General features: G+C 45.3%; 1 protein-coding gene across 1 annotated transcript in view; it reads left to right on the forward strand.

The window, feature by feature from the left end:
* LOC131838899 (beta-galactosidase-1-like protein 2) overlaps positions 1-18,994 on the forward strand; it is a 47,561-nt gene extending 28,567 nt beyond the window's left edge. The window contains exons 8-19 of the mRNA XM_059185713.1: positions 3,319-3,389; positions 6,473-6,557; positions 8,155-8,292; positions 8,872-8,952; positions 9,362-9,468; positions 10,137-10,277; positions 13,876-13,947; positions 14,225-14,303; positions 16,571-16,658; positions 16,952-17,063; positions 17,491-17,607; positions 17,884-18,994. Coding sequence (XP_059041696.1) covers positions 3,319-3,389; positions 6,473-6,557; positions 8,155-8,292; positions 8,872-8,952; positions 9,362-9,468; positions 10,137-10,277; positions 13,876-13,947; positions 14,225-14,303; positions 16,571-16,658; positions 16,952-17,063; positions 17,491-17,607; positions 17,884-17,970 — 1,178 coding nt within the window. The 3' untranslated portion in view covers positions 17,971-18,994. The remainder of the gene's footprint in view (positions 1-3,318; positions 3,390-6,472; positions 6,558-8,154; positions 8,293-8,871; positions 8,953-9,361; positions 9,469-10,136; positions 10,278-13,875; positions 13,948-14,224; positions 14,304-16,570; positions 16,659-16,951; positions 17,064-17,490; positions 17,608-17,883) is intronic.
* The last annotated feature ends 540 nt before the right edge of the window (positions 18,995-19,534 follow it).

Here is a 19,534-nt window from a genome sequence, read left to right on the forward strand (position 1 = left end):
CGCGCCTCCGCCCCTGCCTTGTCTGTCTCCCTGCCTCCGCCTCTCGGTGCCGCCTCCCTCCCCGACGCCCCGCCCCGCTTGCCCCTGCGTCTCCTTACCCTCCTCTACCCCCGGCATCGGCGCCCCCCCATTGCCCTTCCCTCCCGGTGCCCTGCACCCCAGCCCTGACCTCCTGAGCTCTGCCTGCTGTTGGCAGAACTTTACTCAATTACTTAAAAACGTAATTAAAGTGTAAAGATACCAGAAATGCTGCCGCCGCCGCCGCTGCCTCCTCCTCCCTCTCCCCCTCCCCCTCCTCCTACTTCCCCTCCATCCCCGTCCCCCTCCTCCTACTCCCCCTCCACCCCCCCCGCCGCGACCCTGGCTTGTGCCTTCTGGCTGTTCTGACCCGGTACTGCGGTGCGGGCGGTGCGGTATGGGCGGTGCGAGGTGTTCGGGGCAGTATTTGTGAAGTGACTCGCTTTCGGTGGGGTTAGTTTTCACTTTCGGTGTTATTTATCCTGACACATGTTAACACAGCTGACACATGTTACATTAATTTTAGGTGTTCCCTACACCTTCTCTTTAAAACAAACCCTTTAGGGCGCCTGGGTGGTTCAGTGGATTAAGCCGCTGCCTTCAGCTCAGGTCATGATCTCAGGGTCCTGGGATCAAGTCCCACAACGGGCTCTCTGCTCAGCAGGAAGCCTGCTTCTCTCTCTCTCTCTGCCTACTTGTGATCTCTCTATAATAAATAAATCTTTTTAAAAATAAAATAAACCCTTTACCAAAGATTTCCCAAACTCCTGTCACACGTGTTCCAAATACTGTATATATCGGATTCTGTGTCAAGTCCGGTGGGTCTGAGACCCCACCACCCCCTGACCTGATGGAAGTCCACTAACTGGTTTCACCCAAGGGAGGCTGAGCTCTGGGTCTCCTGCCCCATCCCTTCTCTGCACTATGCCCAGATTTTCTAGCACCCGTAGTCACTGCTGAAGTACAAGGACATTCTGGTTCCTGATCCTTTCATATGTTGTTGTTGTTGTTGTTGGTGGTGGTGGTGGTGGTGTGTGTGTTTCCTTCCCATTCTAGAAAATAACAGGATTTTCTCTTTATCCTCGGTATCCTGGTATTTCACAATGATGTTCTTTGGTATGGGATTTTTTTTTTTCTTCTGTGGAACTTTTGTGCGTTATTTGAATTGACACAGTTCTGGTACTTGTCAGTGGGATATTCAGTTAGTGCATTATTTTGGTATGCTTTCCTTTCTTTTTTCTATCTTTTGATCACTCCTGTTATTTGTAGATTGGACTGTCATATCTATTCTCTAAGTTGCTTATCTTTTTGATGTATCTCTGCCCTTTAGTTCCACTTTTTGGGCGACTTCCTCAAGTTCTTTCATGTAATCCTTCTCTTATTTCCTGGGTCTTGTTTTCTTGAATATATTTCTTTTCTCATGGCATACTTTTTAAATGGACACTATCTTTCTTACTTTGCTTAGAGGATATTTTAATTTTTATATATATATATATATATATATATATATATATATATATATATAGTTTTGCTGGACAGCCAGCAGAACTAGTAAATAAATTTATACATACATATATATATATATATATAACATATATATGTTATATATATATATATATAAGACTGCTCAGTCTTCCATGTGAGGGGATTTTCTCAATTGTTTGGCTCTTGACTGAGCAGTTTAAAGAGGAGGCACTAAATGGCCAGTTGGAAGCTGAGTGCCAGAAGGGGCTGGGGAAGGTGTGCTTCCCAGTGGGGTGATTGGGCTGGGGTGTGCTCTTTCCAGGAGGGAAGGCCAAATGTTGGGGGTTGGAGATACTGTCTTTAGCTCTATTAAGTGTTTGCAGAGACAAATCCTTTGGTCTGTTGCTATAGATATTCTGGGAGCCAGCAGAAGATATGGACAGGAATACTTTGGCTGATATGGCCCTTACTGATCCGTAGCACATCCCTTATTTCACACTTTGCTGTGCCAATCCCAACCTGGAGACACCGGGGCTCAGCTTTCCCAGAGAATGTGGTCCCCTGGGGTAGGGCTCCAGTGGGGAAGAGGTTTGAGGAGTGTGTGAAGCAGGGGAGGGAAGTGTGCTCCTGGCTGCACAGTGCCTGGGATGTGAGACAAGGACTGCAGCTGGAGGTGGGGAGCTGGTTGAAGCTTCTTCCACTCTCCTGGGCCATTCGCTGACCCACTGCTCTTTGCAGCCTCCTGAGATTTTCTTGAAACTTCCTCTCTGCTTTGTCTCCTCTCTAGATATTGTTCTTTATGGTCTTCCACCTTTGGATTCCTTTATTTTTATATTAGTGAGGATTCAGGAAGACTAGGAATAGATGCCAAGTCGTTAGCCATGCTAATCCTGTTCACTTCTGAGATTTCTGCTTGCTTATTTTCAGACAGGCCTCCTGTTTTTGAGGTTCCTCCTTTAGGTGAGGAGGGGTCTAGATATAGGGTCTTATCCAGTGGCTTGCTGGAGGATGGTGCTAATCGCGGGACAATGGGTCAGTGTCCGATGGGCCTGGGTTGCAGCCCTACTCTGTTGCTTACTAGTTGTGTGATCTTGAGGCAAGTTATTTAACCTCCTGGAGCCTCAGGTATTGTTTGTTTTTAATCACTGGTAATCAGTAGCTTATGTCCAATAGGAGAGTATCAGGGTAGCCAGCTTGGCAGGCTTGCTCAGTCTCTTTCATGCATTCCCAGACCTGCTGGAGCTCAGGCCAAACCCAGTTCATGTGAGGCCTGCTGTCCAAGCAGACAACAGGCAGGCAAGGAGCCTCAGAAGCCAAGTTCTGCAGCTGGGGTAGGCCAAACGTAGCATATCCTTCTTGGGCATATCTTTCACTGATGCCATTTAAAATATAACTTTAAACTAAAAAATGGACACATTGTGGGATGGAATAGAAAATTAGCCCTCATTTAAGAAATAAAAGGGTTACCATTCATTGGTGTATTCATTTAGGTCATTACTTTGCACTAGATGCTTAAGGTGCAAAACAAAAATCAGAATCTAGGCTCCTATGAAAGAATAATTACCAGAAATGTACCCTCTGCTTGTAAAAATTACATTAGTCAAGAACAGATGCCTAGTGAATGATTGCCCTGTAAGCTCTGTGCTGAGTGGTGGAGTTTCTGAGAGAAACAAGATGAATCTCTTGACATCTGAGGAACTAAACTCTAATTGGAGGTGGGAAACAATGCCAAGGTTAATTTATTTTGCCGGTAAATTGGGAAAGGTCTGGCTTAGTTCAGAAAGTCTCCTTGCCTTTAAGACCTGCTTTGTTTCTCTTTCTCCTTCCCATTCACAGTGCTGGCCACCATCAACTTGCAGTCACACCATGAGCTGCAGTTATTAACCAACTTTCTCTTAAGTGTGCAGGTAAGTCTGGCCCAGGGGCAGCTGTTTGCTCTGCTTGGCGTGTGTGTAGAAAGTCCTAGAGCTAAGTGGAGCCTCTGTCAGCACTGTACAGTGCTGTGAGGTACCTGCAACTATACCCAGGGCTCTGGGAGAGAAGGACTCTGGGCTCACTCAGACTTTCACCTCTCAGCCAACCTTCTGCACTGTGACGCTCAACCTTTGTGGCCCCTGTGTTGCCATGCCCTCAGGTAGGGAAGCGCTGTAGGAGTGTAAGTGTTCAAGGTGGTGGTGTATAGACTGATGCATGGATGTGGTTTCTTGCCTCTTGAGAAAGGGGCCCTTTTGGGAGGCCTAGGCTTGGTGTGTTCATAGAGGCTCTGGACTAGAATTCTATGGACTCCATTAGCCCAAGATATGCTCATTTGGGGATTGAGGAGAGAAGCTTTCCTGACCTATATTGTGTGTGTCTGACCTTAACCCGTAAGACCCCCCTGGGCCTAGAAAGATCATTGTCATCAGCAAGATGGGAGACCTGGGCCTTTCCAGGTCACAGGAGAGAGGAGTTTCTGAGTATAAGGTTCACATCCTTCAAGTTGATGGGAATTTACAGTTAAATCCTATTCTGATTGATTTCTGTTCTCTTGAGTTCACTTGTCTCTCCTTAGGAGGCCAATGGGATCTGGCCATGGTAGTGGCAGCCCGTTCACAGAGCTGGGGCCCCATTTCTCACTGTGTCTTACTGAAGGGTGTGAATGCCCCAAACTGTCACCACCTATTATGTGTAGGCATTGATTCCCCAGGCCTACTGTGGAGTTGTTGGAACATGAGTATCCCCCATAAATGCAGAGATGCTGGGGCATCTCCATTCTACCTGTTCATTTCTTGGAGCAGAAGTAGGCCCAAAGGCACATCCATATGAAATCACCAGGGGAGTGTGAAGCTGTGGAGCATGAGGGCCACCTGTGTGTATGATGTGGCTACTACCTGAGTTTAGGAGGATAAGTGGAATGTGCAAGGACGGTGAACAGGAAGAGAAGAGACAGGTTGGGACCTGATGCCAGGCAGACTTTGTTAGGCCAGTGAAGGGAGAGACAGTTTCTCCCAGAGGGCCCAGGTCTAGCTACTTTGTCCTTTCTTTCCTTCCTCCAGTGTTGACTGAGTGCCAGCTCTGTGTGTGGAATGTGGCTAGGCCCTGTTACCTTGTGGTGACTAAGATGGCAGGTCTTTGCCCTTATGGGGTTTGTGACCTACCTGGGGAGATAAACAAAAAGAAACAATTGCCCAGCAACTAATTAGGATCGTACTTGAGTGCTGTCTAAGGACACTGTGAGCAGTCTCTGCCCACTGGATAGAAATTGTCACCTCTCTGTGCTTCTCTTTCCTCTTCTGTGAAGTGGGGATGATGATAGTACCTACTCATGGGGTTGTTTGAGGATCAAATGAAGTAATATTTGGAAAGCACCCAGGAAAGCAAGGTTTCATGCTATTTCCTTTATGGTCATCCTTAGATAGGGGCCCCACACCTATGTACCCAGGCCGGGTCATCCTGCTGACAGACAGGCTCCATTAAACGGCCTTTCTGTCCGCAGTTCAGTGCTGTCTGTTTTCGTCAAGGAAGGGGACTTCGATCAGAGTCTGCTTTGGATGATCAAACAGGACAGGCGCAGCTCTGCTAAACTTCAGGATGTCCAACAGCACCCCACTGCGCCCTCCTGTGCATGTCCGGTGATGGAGATAATTAACATGAGTGTTTCTTGAGTACTTTCCAAGTGCTAGGCACCATGTGCTAAAGGGGTTATGTGCATTATTTCATGTAATTCTCCCAGGAACCAGGTCAGCTGGTTGTGTAGTTAAGGAGACAGATTTGATAACAAAAAGAGCACCCAGTAAGTGGCACGTGAGGAGGCAGAGCACAGTCTGACTGAGGCAGAACTTCAGCTCTTAACCACAACATGCAAGGCAGTGACCTGGGCCACTGGTGGGCACCCCAGTACTTGACCCTGGCACCATCAAGTCAGGGAGCCCCCTCCTAGCTGTGGAGACTATTGACATGTAGCACAGAGAATCTATTTCTCCCTTAGGGACTTAAACATTGTACAGTATATCCCCTTCTTGGGAGGTAGACAGCCACCAACCTTGCTAAAAAAATTATTGTGACTACTTTGGCTTTTCCTCTGGCATGGTTGGTATCTCCTACTCAGCAGATAATAAATCTACCCCATGAGTCTGAACCAGATTTTGTTGCTCTGTATGTGTTGCCTTCTAAATGTCAGGCCATCACTAACGGAGGAAGTACTTGATGAATGAGGACAGCTCTCTGGTGCGGAACCTGAAACACCAGCATGTTAGTCCTTATATCTCCCTCCTGATGCTCCGGTGCTCCTGCAAACACAGCACAGTAACAGTACAGTAGAGCATGGTTCTGGAAATTGTTTCTGCATCCTTGGGGCAACCCCGCACCAAAGGCAGTATTCTGAAGTAATATTAAGGACTTAATTGTTATCAAACATCCTAGCCAAGGTACGAAGCCAGATACTGAGGCTGCAGGGCCTGTACTATGACTCACTGTGCTAAATAACTCCCTGATTTTCCTATCCAGTTTTGTAAACTTATGTTTAAGCTAGACCTCAGAGAGGGGCACACTCTACAGCCCTCTGACTCTTCCAGCTAAAGGGAAACAGCAGCTGAGGGGTCTGCATCTCTGGGGTGCCTGTCAGAAATGGAATTATCCTGTTAGAACATTCAGAAAGCCATGTAGGAAAAGTCTCCCAGAGTACATGCTGCATTCTGATGCAGGCTTACATCCCTGTGTTCTCTTGCCAGCTCCGTATGTAACATTAAAATCACATTAAGGCCTCAGGGTCTCCTGCACCAGCTTGGGTAGTTCATTCCACTTTCTACCTGCAGTGTGGAGGCCACATGTGGAAGATAAGCTGGTGCAGATGCCTTTGGTCCTCACCTGTGCACTGCTTTTGATGGCTCTTACAGCAAGGAGTGTGTGGTCAGGGAAGATTTGGGAGGGTAGAAGGGCTGGGATTTCCCTGAAGGAAAAACTCCCCATTTGCCTCTTTTGGCCAGCTAACTTCTCATTTTGTGGTGCTCAGAGGGTTCAGCCCAAGATGGTGATGGAGTACTGGACAGGGTGGTTTGACTCGTGGGGAGGCCCACACAACATCCTGGATTCTTCTGGTGAGTGCTTTGCGGTACCTAAATCCAGCATGTGTATTGACCTATGAAATAAAAATCAGTTCCAAATAACCTGCTAATTGATGTAAATGAGCTGTAGGGTACAAGGCTCCTGGATTATCTGCATGTCATAATCAGCTGTTGATATTCCAGAGTCATGTGTCCTGACATTTGGCGTGAATGGTAGGACCCTTAACACTGCTTTATCATGTTTTTATAATTAGATAAGCAGTGCACGCCTATTGCAAACATCCAGCAAATACAGAAAATATAGGAAGAATAAATAAAAAGCCCAGAGCCCAGAGAAAACACATACAGTTGACTTTTGAACAATGTGGCAGGTAGCAGTGCTGACCCCCTGCACACTTGAAGTCTGGGTATAACTTTGACTCCTCCCAAACTTAACAACTAATAGCCTATTATTGATCAGAAACCTACTGATAGCATGTAACTGATTAACACATATTCTGTATGTTATCTGTGTCATATACTTATTATGATAAAGCCAGCTAGAGAAAAGACAGGGTTATGAAGAAGATCATAAGAAAGAAAAAATACAGCACTGTACTGTAAGAAATCATGCATAAGTGGAGCCGTGCAGCTCAAACCCATGTCGTTTGAGGGTCAGCTGTATACTGTGCAGGCAGTTCTGTGTGTCTGTCTGCAGCCCTATATGCACACACAGAGATATGGACACTTGCAGTCCTATCTGCTCTTTGTTACTTGCTTGTGCCCTGATGGACACAAATGAACAGTCTTCTGAGAGATTCCATCACCATTTTAAAGAACAGAAAGAACCCTATAGTATTGGTGATTAAACCACAATTTATTTAGCCATTTTCTTATTGATGAACATTTAGGTTGTTTCCAGTGGTTTTTGTTAATTAAATGCCATTGCAGCGACCATGCTTGAACATCCAGTTTTGCATATTAGTGCCCTAGGATAACCAATAGAATTCCCTAACCAGTGGAATGCTGCATTAATTCAATTTTGATATATATGTACTAATCTTCTCTTTCAGAAGATTACAGCAATTCTTACTATTATTAAATGAGAATACGTATTTCCCACAGATTTATCGACACTGGTTATTAAACTAATTTTTAATATTTGTCAATCTGATTGCTTGTGTGTGTGTGTGTGTGTGTGTGTATGTTAATACTGTATATTTCTCTTTTGATGTTATCTTTCACATCTTTGGTTAATTCTATAATAGAGGTGGGATTGGGGAGGTGGTCAGAAATTACAGCTGCAATTAGGAGTCCAGTCTTTTGCACCTTACCAAGTGTGAGTAATTGTTGAGAAGTGTGGAGGTAGAAGGCTGCCATTGTTCAGACCATAGTCATTGGAGACTTGGCCATGGTGGAACAAACAACTATAAGGCTTCAGCTCGGGGGCTTTGGTGCTTGCTGGCCCTTTTCTCTTCATACCCTTCATCTTTTGTGATTGCAGCTCTAGTGGAAGCTGAAGGGCAGAGCTAGGGAGTTGAATTTGATGGGGTTGGGGGGAGATCAGGAAAGCTGAGACGTCAACAGGACTTGTGGCTCGTCCTAAACTTTGACTCACTCTGCACATGCCCTTTCTCCCCTCCTCCTGCAGAAGTTCTAAAAACAGTGTCTGCCATCCTCGATGCTGGCTCCTCCATCAACCTCTACATGTTCCATGGAGGTACCAACTTTGGCTTCATAAATGGAGCCATGCACTTTCATGAATATAAATCTGATGTCACCAGCTACGGCAAGTATTCCCCAACACTGGCCCTTCGTGGAACACCCCACATTTGCATGTTTGGAGCTTTTTATGCAGAGTCCTTTAGGGGCAGTGTCTGGCACCTTTAATGCATTTGGTTCTACAGTGCCTGAGGAAGGGATGGTTTTGCTGAGATTATCAGTTTTAAACTTCTAGAGCAGTAGGAGGTACTGAAGCCCACTGACATGCCTATGAGCCTTTGGAAGTCACTGGAGGAAGTGAGAGGTACAGCCAGGGTGAGGGAAGGTCCTTTGATGAAGGCAGCCTCTTCTCCCTACTCAGGCCCTTGAAATGTGTGACCTCTGAACCCTTTAGGTTGACAGTCCCCTGAAGTCAGGCAAGGTGCAGGAAATTGTGGGTCATGCCATGGCCATGGCACTGTTGGTGATATTTCATAGTGTTTAGTACTTATTGTATTTGGACTGATGGCTCACACCAAAAGTGTTGCTGCCAGATTGCTGGGGTGAGGACCCTGTTGCCGTACCCAGCTTCTCCTTTCTCTTTTTGCTGCTGTGGACACTGCTCTGTGACACAGGTGACCAGTGACAGCATTCTGGTGTCTTGCAGACTATGATGCAGTGCTGACAGAGGCTGGGGATTACACAGCCAAGTACTTCAAGCTCCGAGGTTTCTTTGGCTCTCTCTCAGGTACCTGAAGACAGAAGACTCAAGCACCAACTTGGGCCCTTTTTGCTCTGCGACTCCCTAAAGAGTTACTTCTTCACTACCCTACCTCAACTCCAGTTGACTTGTATGTAAGAATGTCCCTAGACAGGCAAATTTGAGAGACTGTCTTCTTTATCATGGTCTGTGTGTCACCACCTTCACCTTCCAATGGGTGTTAAGACTCCTGAGAATATGAGGAAGTCAAGTTCCCGGCACCCCCCTGCCCCATGTTGCTTTCCTAAGTCTAAGGCCAAGCAGTCTAAGAATGTTTCCCTCTTGGCTCTAGGATAAAGGAGCACATTGGACTGCAGAAAGGAGCCAGGGCCTGGGGAGGTTGGAGGTGGCAGTGATTTTGGGTCCTCTTGGGATGAACCTGTTGTCTGTATTGCAGGTGTCCCTCTTCCTCCCCAACCTGACCTTCTTCCCAAGACTGCATATGAGCCCTTGAGACCATATTTATACCTGTCACTGTGGGACGCCCTGAAGTACATGGAGGAGGTGAGTGCCGTGGGGCAGGGAAGCTGGGACTGTCGCTAGGTGGGCTAATGGGACTGTGGAGAGAGAAAACAAGTACTTGATAGCTTTAAGGTCCACTTTGACTTTAGAGCTCAGAGGAAAGAGAATAAACTTGTGTTAGAGTATGGAGTGGAAAGGAACAAAAATAACTTGAAGAAAAACTGGGTAATACAGTAGGTAGTAGTCTCTCTCCAGCCTTGGTGGACAGGGAGGAGGGTAAAGAGGCATGTGAATGGGCTGTATCCCCTCTGAGAAGAGGGTGCACCCCTGGAGCTAACCCAATGGAGTGTAGTGATGCAGAAATGAAGGCAGGTTGAAAGGCTACAGGTCTGGTACATTTCCAGGCTTCATTCTATTGTTATCACACATCTGCCATCCCTTTGACCCTGGACAGCCCTAGGGCTAATGAGATGAGAAGTCAAAAATCAGAATTTTGGAGCTTGGAGAGCCTATCAACTGGATTGGCTCTCCATGTTTGTATAGTGAGAGGTCAAACTAGAAGAAAAGGTTAGAGGTCCTCTTCCCCCAAACCCCTAGTCCCAGATGGGGATCTGTCTGCTACCCTGCACTCCCCCAGAAGTCTCAAGGTGAGGTTGCTGCCTCTTTTCTCCTCTGCCTAGCCTTATCTCCCCATACTCTCCTCTATGCAGCCAGTCAATTCTGAAAAACCAGTCAATATGGAAAACCTGCCAGTAAATAATGGAAATGGACAGTCCTTTGGGTACACTCTGTATGAGACCACCATTGCTTCATCGGGCATCCTTAGTGGTCTTGTGCGTGACCGCGGACAGGTAGGGGTGATTTCTCTTTTTTTTTTTTAAATTTGAAATTCAAATTAATTAATATACACTGCATTATTAGTTTCAGAGGTAAAATTTAGTGATTCATCAGTTGCATGTAACACCCAGTGCTCATATATTCAAGTGCCCTCCTTAATGTCCACCACGCAGTTACCCTATCCTTCCGCCCACCTTCCCTCCATCAACCCTCTGTTTGTTTCCTATAGTTCAGAGTGTCTTATGGCTTGTCTCCCTCTCTGTTTGCATTTTACTTTATTTTTCTTTCCTTTCCCTTATGTTCATCTGTTTTGTTTCTTAATTCCACATGAAGGAAATCATATGGTATTTGTCTTTCTCTGACTGACTTATGTTGCTTAGCATAGTATACTCTAGCTCCATCCACATCGATGCAAATGGCAAGATTTCATTCTTTTTGATGGTTGAGTCATATATATATATATACCACATCTTCTTTATCCACTCATCTGTCAATGGACAACTGGGCTCTTTCCATAGTTTGGCTATTTTGGACATTGCTGCTATAAACATTGGAGTGCATGTGCCCCTTCAAATCATTGTGTTTATATCGTTTGGATAAATACTTAATAGTACAATTGCTGGGTCATAGGGTAGCTCTATTTTTAACTTTTTGAGGATCCTCCATACTGTTTTCCAGAGAGGCTGCAGTTTACATCCCCCCGTTCTCCGCATCCTCACCAACATCTGCTGTTTCCTGACTTGTTAATTTTAGCCATTCTGGCCACTGTAAGGTGGTGTCTCATTGTGGTTATATGTATTTCTCTGATGTTGAACATTTTTTCATGTGTCTGTTGGCCATTTGTGTGTCTTCTTTGGAGAAATGTCTGTTCATGTCTTCTGCCCATTTCTTGACCAGATTTTTTTGTTTATTTGGGTGTTGAATTTTTTTTTAATTTTTATTTATTTTTTAAATTGCTTTTCAGTGATCCATAATTTATTGCTTATGCACCACACCCAGTGCTCCATGCAATATGTGCCCTCCATAATACTGACTACCAGGCTCACCCAACCTCCCATTCCCCGCCCCTCCACAACCCTCAGAGTTTTGTGCAGAGTCCACAGTCTCTCATGGTTCATCTCTCATGGTTCATCTCCAATTTCCCCCAACTCCCTTCTCCTCTCCATCTCTTGGGTGTTGAATTTGATAACTTCTTTATAGATTTTGGATACTAGCCCTTTATCTGATAAGACATTTGCAAATATCTTCGCCCATTCCATAGTTACCTTTTAGTTTGTTGACTGCTGTGCAAAAGCTTTTTATCTTGATGAAGTCTCAATAGTTCATTTTTGCTTTTGTTTCTCTTGCTTTTGGAGATGTGTCTAGCAAGAAGTTGCTGTGGCCAAGATCAAGAGATTGTTGCCTGTGTTTTTCTCTAGGATTTTGATGGATTCTTGTCTTATATTAGGTCTTTCATCCATTTTGAATTTATTTTTGTGTATGCTGTAAGAAAGTGGTCAGTTTCATTCTGCATCTGGCTGTTGCATTTTCCCAACCCCGCTTACTGAAGAGACTGTCTTTTTCCTGTTGGATATTCTTTCCTGCTTTGTCAAAGATTAGTTGACCATAGAGTTGAGGGTCCAATTCTGGGTTCTCTATTCTGTTCCATTGATCTATGTGTCTTTTTTTTGTGCCAGTACCATACTGTCTTGATGATTATAGCTTTGTAATAAAGCTTGAAGTCTGGAATTGTGATGCCCCAGCTTTGATTTTCTTTTTCAACATTACTTTGGCTATTTGGGATTGTTTCTGATTCCATACAAGTTTTAGGATTGTTTGTTATAGCTCTGTGAAAAATGTTGATGGTGTTTTGATAGGGATTATATTGCTTTAAGTAGCATGTATATTTTAAGAATATTTATTCTTCCAAGCCATGAGCATTGAATGTTTTTCCATTTCTTTGTGTCTTCCTCCATTTCTTTCATAAGTGTTCTATAGTTTTCAGAATATAGATCTTTTATCTTTTTGGTTAGGTTTATTCCTAGATATCTTCTTGTTTTTGGTGCTATTGTAAATGGGATCAATTCCTTAATTTCTCTTTCTTCTGCCTCACTGTTAGTGTACAGAAATGCAACTGAACTCTGTGTATTTATTTTATATTTTGCCACTTTGCTGAATTCCTTTATCAGTTCCAGCAATTTTGGGGTAGAGTCTTTTGGGTTCTCTACATAGAGTATCATGTCATCTGTGAAGAGTGAAAATTTGACTTCTTTGCTGATTTGGATGCCTTTTATTTCTTTTTGTTCTTTGATTGCTGAGGCTAGAACTTCTAGTACTATGTTGAGCAACAGTAGTGAGAGTGGACATGCCTGTCATGTTCCTAACCTTAGGGGAAGAGCTCTCAGTTTTTCCCCATTGAGAATGATATTCACTATGGGTTTTTCATATATAGCTTTTATGCATGTATGTTCCCTCTATCCCTACAGTGTGGAGAGTTTTAATTAAGAAAGGATGCTGTATTTTATCAGATGCTTTTTCTGAATCAGTTGAGAAGATCATATGGTTGTTGTCCTTTCTTTCATTAATATGATGTTTCACATTGATTGATTTGTGGATGTTGAACCATCCTTGAAGCCCAGGAATAAATCCCACTTGGTTGTGGTGAATAATCCTTTGAATGTACTGTTGGATCCTATTAGCTAGTATCTTGGCGAGAATTTTTTTATTCATGTTCATCATTGGTCTGTAATTCTCCTTTTCGGTGGGATCTTTTTTGGTTTTGGATCTTTTTTGGTTTTCAAGGTAAGGCTGACCTCATAGAATGAGTTCAGAAAGTTTCCTTCCATTTCTATTTTTGAAACAGTTTCAGAAGAATTTCAGAAGAATAGGTATTAATTGGTATTAATTCTTCTTTAAATATTTGGTAGAATTCCACTGGGAAGCCATCTGGCCGTGGACTCTTGTTTATTGGGAGATATTTGATTACTGATTCAATTTCTTTGCTGGGTATGGGTCTGTTTAGGTTTTTTACTTCTTCCTGGTTCACTTCCTAGGTCACTAGGAATGCATCCATTTTGTCCAGATTGTCTAATTTGTTGGCATATAGTTGCTCATAATATGTTCTTAAATTTGTTTGTATTTCTTTGGTGTTGGTTGTGATTGCCCCTCTTTCATTCACAATTTTATTTATTTGGGTCCTTTCTCTTTTATTTTTGATAAATCTCACTAGGGGTTTATTGGTCTTACTGATTCTTTCAACAAACCAGCTCCTAGTTTCCTTGGTCTATTCTACTATTTTTTTAAATTTCCATACCATTAAATTCTCCTCTAATCTTGGGGCATCTTCTCTTATTTCCTGTGACTTTGTAGTCATCAAGCCTTACCAAATGCATCTGACTTGCTCTCCTCAACGCTCACATATCTGCTTGTTACTAGTGTGTAGAAATGGCCAATCACCATCAGCTCTGCCGTCCTTTTCAGCTATAATCATGGGCATTCATTTTTCTTCTGTGCTTGGCTAACCCCGGTTTCCACTGCACACACATAGTGTTACCCCTTTCCTTCCTTATCGGAGATCCCTCAAATGCCTCCCTTCTGTTGACACATGAATGCTTTCTGTCTGTTCATTTGCAGGTATTTGTGAACACAGTGTCTGTAGGATTCTTGGACTATGAAAAGAAGAAGATTGTTATTCCTTTGATCCAGGTTTGTTATCCTGGGGAGCTGGGTGATGGCTAGCACCAGCTGCTTCTTGAGCAGGTTTGGTGGGAGTCAAAGAGGAAGACTTGGAAGACAGGAGGCTCCTTAACCACAGAGATGCTGATGGAAAGAGGGGCAAAACATTGCTTTCTGATCAGTGGGTAATCTTTCATCCCCAGAGTTCAGGGAAGAGCTGGGGTTCCACAAAGAAACTCTGAGGTACAGCTGTGATCTTATGGTTGGGTAATCAGGTGGTCATTATCGACCACTATGTTCCTGGCAGGGTTACACCAGGCTGAGGATCTTGGTGGAGAATCGCGGGCGAGTCAACTACGGGAATAACATTGATGACCAACGCAAAGGTGGGTCATAGCATGTACTGAGAAAAGAGCTTCTAGTCCTCAGCAATGCCTCAATATCTATTCTTCAAACCAGTGCACCAGCTAATGATAGATGCTGACTGTAGTGAGGTGGAGTCATGGTAGCCCATTGGAGGGAACTGGGTTGTGGAAACCCATTGAAGGGAGGTGGGTCATGGAGACCCACTGGAGGAGATTTGTGGAGGCCCATTGGAGGGAGGCAGATAATGGAAACCCACTGGAGGGGGTGGGTTATGGAGACCCACTGGAGAGAGGTAAGTTGCAGAGGCCCATTGGAGGGAGCTAACTCATTGAAGCCCATCGGATGGAGTTAACTCATGGAAGCCCACTGGAGAGAGGTGGAAATGGGCCTTCTTAAAAGACCCATGTGAGTTCTGACCTCTTCCTTATGCATCTTGTTTACATGTCCATGGTGAACACACAGGGAACACTGAAAAAACCTCTCCAGACCTCCCTGGGTTGTAGTCTGCTTTAACAGAGGACTCTCTGCTGGGGCTGAGCTAGAGGTGGTGAAGCTTAAGCAAGGGGATTCCCAGGAAGCCAAAATTGGCATAGGACCCCTGCCTTCTTGGGTCTCCATACTGAGATTTTTTTCCTTTTTTTTGAGTTTTTATGTATTTATTTTAGAGGGAGAGAGAGAGAAAGAACATTCACACATGTGAGTGAGAGGAGGGGAAGAGAGTGAGGGAAAGGGAGAGAATCTCAAGCAGACTCTGTGCTGAGCATGGAGCCTGACACGGGGCTTTATCTCACAACCCTGAGAATATGACATGAGCTGAAACCAACAGTTGGATGCTTAACTGCCTGAGCCACTCAGGTGCCCCAGAATTTCTTTTCTTGACCCACTGTGGAAACCCACTGATGATCTCATTTGTGGGGGGGAGGAGGTGGTAGTACATAGAGTAAACAAAATGCTCTTGATGGAGTGCTCTCCTAGGAATATTCCAACTCATTTTATTTTTCCTGGCCTTCTAAACCTTCTCTGCTTAAGTTTGCCTCTTCCTTTTCATCTGTCAAAATGTAGGTGGTTTCATGTAAGTTATAACAAAGAATTCAGACAAATAAATACTACTATGGTAAGAGATGCTGGTGGCCTCCCAGCTCTCTCACGGGTGTTTGCCTTTGTAATGAGGAAACTTGTGCATCTCTTCCTTTCCTGCCTGGGAAGCACTGTGGCCCTAGCCACTGGGGTTTTCTTGGGTCCTGGGGTTTGGCTCTCTCCAGATAGGTTTCATGGTAGTTTCTAACACTGTCCAGGCTTACCCTCTTTTTTCCCTAAACAATCCCTGAGTGTTCCTCTCTGGATCTTCGCTTCTTCTCCTAAGGAGCTCTGTCTTCAGGGCTATCTTCACTTCCTTCACTCTTCTGTCTGTGGGAAGGGATTGCCAGCCTCACCCTGCCCTAAGTCTTTGCTTCACTACGTTCCTGGATAAGATATGCTCTGGACTCTCACTGTGGAGTACTTATCCCTTGGAACAGTTCAGTGTTTATAAGTTACACACCCCACATCATCCATACCTGTACCTGCAACTTTAGATTCTTCAGGCTCCATGAGACCCGTTTGCAATCCCCAGACTATTCAAATTACCTCTCAAAAAACTCAATAGCTCCATGATTGTGAGTACCATGGGAGCAGCTCCAGGACTAATATTGCTGGCCCCTTCCCCAGGCCACTAGCTAATCACTATGCAAGTGTGTGTGTGTATCCTTAGACTCAGATACCCAAGTCATGTTGCTATCTGTTCACAATATAAATATTTAATTTATCTTCAATTCCAGGTCATGTAGAAGATTTTTGGCTGAGTTATTAGGTCTGTTTAATCCAGGACCCTACTGAATCTGACCTTGAAGCTAAGTTAGAACTGTTGTGACCTCTTGATTATCTGCCCTTTGGGCCTCATTTTATTGTGTTGGAATTCTTATCCCCAAAAGGGAGCTTCCCCTTCAGAGAGAGACTAGAGATTGTTCTCACCCAGCGATGGCCTCTGCTCTCACTACCCTCGGAATTTTTCTTCTCTGCAAATCCTTGGGAGGTCCTGGCAAACACTGCTTTTTACTCATTCTTTTCTCCTTTGGGATTCCTAGAGAAAGTTTTATGCCATAAGAAGAGCTCTGTAGGGAGTATATACTTCTGGAGGAATCCTAACTGGAACTTTTCAGAAATTCTCCATGTATGTGCAGGGCCTTAGCTGGGTCAGTTGTGCCCCTGCCTTTGACCTCATTCATGTTTCCTTGCCTCCTTCCCACAGGTTTAATTGGAAATATCTATCTGAATGATTCTCCCCTGAAAAAATTCAGAATCTACAGCCTGGATATGAAAAAGAGCTTCTTTCAGAGGTGAGTCCCCACCCCATGAAGTGTGTGAAGCCATGGATAATGTGCAGTAAGAGCCAGGAAGGCCTGGAGAACTGCTCTGCCCTAGACCCTCCCACTCAAGTATAAACAGACCCAGAGCAACTTGCCCAAGGTAGGGGCAGTACCAGCGCTAGAGACTAGGAAATTTCTGTGATACCTTAATTAATTAATAGGTTGGGGGTGGGGTTTGGAATGCCTTTATAATTAGATTTGGGACAGAGTCCAAATTTGAGAAAGTGTCCTCTTTTCTTTCTTGTCTTCCATTCTATTCATAGGTTCAGCGCTGACAAGTGGAGCCCTATCCCTGAAGTACCTACATTCCCTGCTTTCTTTTTGGGTGCCTTGTCAATTTCCCTTTCCCCTTTTGACACCTTTATGAAGCTGGAGGTTTGTATCTCCTTCCTGCCTGGGTTCTCCAGTCTTCCCTCAGAGAGCTCTGAGCCCAAGCCCTCTACCTGTTCTTGCTGGAGCCCTCTATACCACCTGAACCCAGAAATTCTCTGTCTTGGCCTCTCTGAAGGGCCTCTAGGGCCTTCCTTGGGTGGGGGAGTAGACTCAGAGCAGAAGAACCACCGGGTGGTACTTTTCAGGGTCCAGGTGTGCATTTGGGTACCTTGCTGAGGAGGCTCAGAGCTAGTGGATTCGGGAGATAGAATACCCATGTGTTAACCTCATGGATGTTGAAATATTCATTCACACTGATATCTTAGAAGCTGAGAGAAGCGCATGGCATGTGTCCGTCTCTGTCTTCTCATGTGACTTTATATTTGGTGGCTTTTGTGGTCAACTAATCCTTTCCCCATTCTGCTTAAAGGGCTGGGAGAAGGGGGTTGTATTCATCAATGGCCAAAACCTTGGACGCTACTGGAACATTGGACCCCAGGAGACCCTCTACCTCCCAGGTGCCTGGTTGGACCAAGGCAGCAACCAGGTTGGAGCACTTGCAACTTCTTCCCTCGTCTCAGCCCTCCCCAGTACCACAGTGTTTTCCCAGGGAGGCCCAGATCACAGTCTATTTAGGCTTGTTAGGGTGGGAGAGGGGACAGAAGGTTTAGCCAGCCCCTTCTGCATCCCTCCTTGGTGCCAATGAGTTGTGGGTCCCTGTTCCTTCCAGCGTGGTTCTCAGTCCTTTCCCCTAAGGCACTGTCATCTGGATCCAAGACAAACCTCTGCTGCTGTCATATATCAGCACTTCTCTCCCCTCCAGGTTATTGTTTTTGAGGAGAAGATGGCAGGCCCTGTGATACAGTTCACTGAAACACCCCACCTAGGCAGGAGCCAGTACCTTGAATGAGCAGCACTGCCCCGCGCCCCCTGGTGGTGGGAAGCAGGAGAGCACCACCATCCTCTCAGCTGACCAGAGCCTGGTGCTCTGTGGCCTCACAACCCACCCATGCAGGAGAGTTTCCTGAAGTAGTGTCCTCAGGCAGCCACATGTTCAGCAGGGTCCACTAGCTCAGTTCAAGACCTTAAACTTGGAAGAACTGAAGAAGAAAAGTGGGATAGGAAGGAGGGACTTACTTCTTACCTAAGTGGCTTCTTGACTGGGCTTTGTTGATGGGATGTTCCCTACTTCCCTTCTCTTCTGAGAGAGGACAGAGGGATGCCTTTCTAGGGAGGACTGTCTAATCAGATGTCCACTGATGACACCTGGGGCCCTCTGTTGGGCATGACTTCTAGACACAGATTTGCTCCTATGATGTTCTCACCTGTGCTTAGCCACACCCCTCCTGGCCCTTTTCATCTGAAAGAGAAGATTTGTCACCATTTGCAGAGGATAGGGAAGCAGGTGGATGTCTTGCCTGAATCAGCTTTGTTCTTCTCAACCCTCCAAGTCTTCTCTGGGATTCTGGAAGAAACTTCGTTTGAGAGACACACACATTTTCTCCTTCTCATTTCTACTCTAATTGCATCTGACAGGATGACAAGCCAAACTTAGGAGAAACAGAAATACTCAGCTACTTACCTTCCTGAATTAGAAGGTCTTTCCAGTTTTACTCAGTGAGAAGCATCACCTGAGGAGGGAATGCAGAGCCTAGTAGGAACCACACCCTGATCTAAAGGCCCAGATCCAGGGGCATGGGCAGGTAGTCTCCCTGGAATGTTGCTGTAGCCACGGGGCCTGCAGGCCTAACCCAGATCTTGCCTCCAGCTCAGTCTCGCTCCCTCTACTTCCTGTAACTTAAGCAGTAGGGAGGAGAGGCAGCCTTCCTTTGCAATTGTCTGTCCAAATTTGAGGCACTTGTTCTAGGGATTGAATCCATTGGGTTAGCTCAGGTTCACTGTTCTGAATTGCAATAAAGCAGAATTCAATCAAACCCCTTTTGGTGATACTTTTTTGATCCTGTCTGTGCCCCTGTTCATCACTGGCAAAGGCCTTGTAGGGTCAGGCACCTATTTATCTCAACTGGCACTCAGAGTCTTGACACTGACTTACCCGGTTAGTGGATGATCCAGTCCCTGGTTCCTTACCACCTCCCTTCTGACCTTCATTCTGCCTGAAGTGTCACTGTGGATTGGAAGTGCCATTGGGGAGGGGAAGTCATTGGCCAGAAGCCATTCTGGTGCTGGTGGGCAGGTGGTAAGAATCTGCTGGACAGCCAAGAGCTCTCCATTAGTGGGTGAGTTTTCCTCACACATCACATCTGTATTGCACTGCCACTGGATTATCTTCAATAGTAATCAAAGTTAGAAAGCCAACACCTCCTTGGGATGGTGCCTGTGCCTGGAGCCCATAAAGACCTTTGGAGACTAGGAGGCCATGAGGTTCCCAGCAGCCCCATGGCTCGCATCTTGGGCTTGGCTAAGGAAGGGGGCATTTGTGGTGCGTAGCCACTGGTAAAGTCCCCAGTCTTGTG

This window comes from Mustela lutreola, chromosome 1 (genome assembly GCF_030435805.1).
Source record: "Mustela lutreola isolate mMusLut2 chromosome 1, mMusLut2.pri, whole genome shotgun sequence".
In the NCBI taxonomy this organism is placed as follows: Eukaryota; Metazoa; Chordata; class Mammalia; order Carnivora; family Mustelidae; genus Mustela; species Mustela lutreola.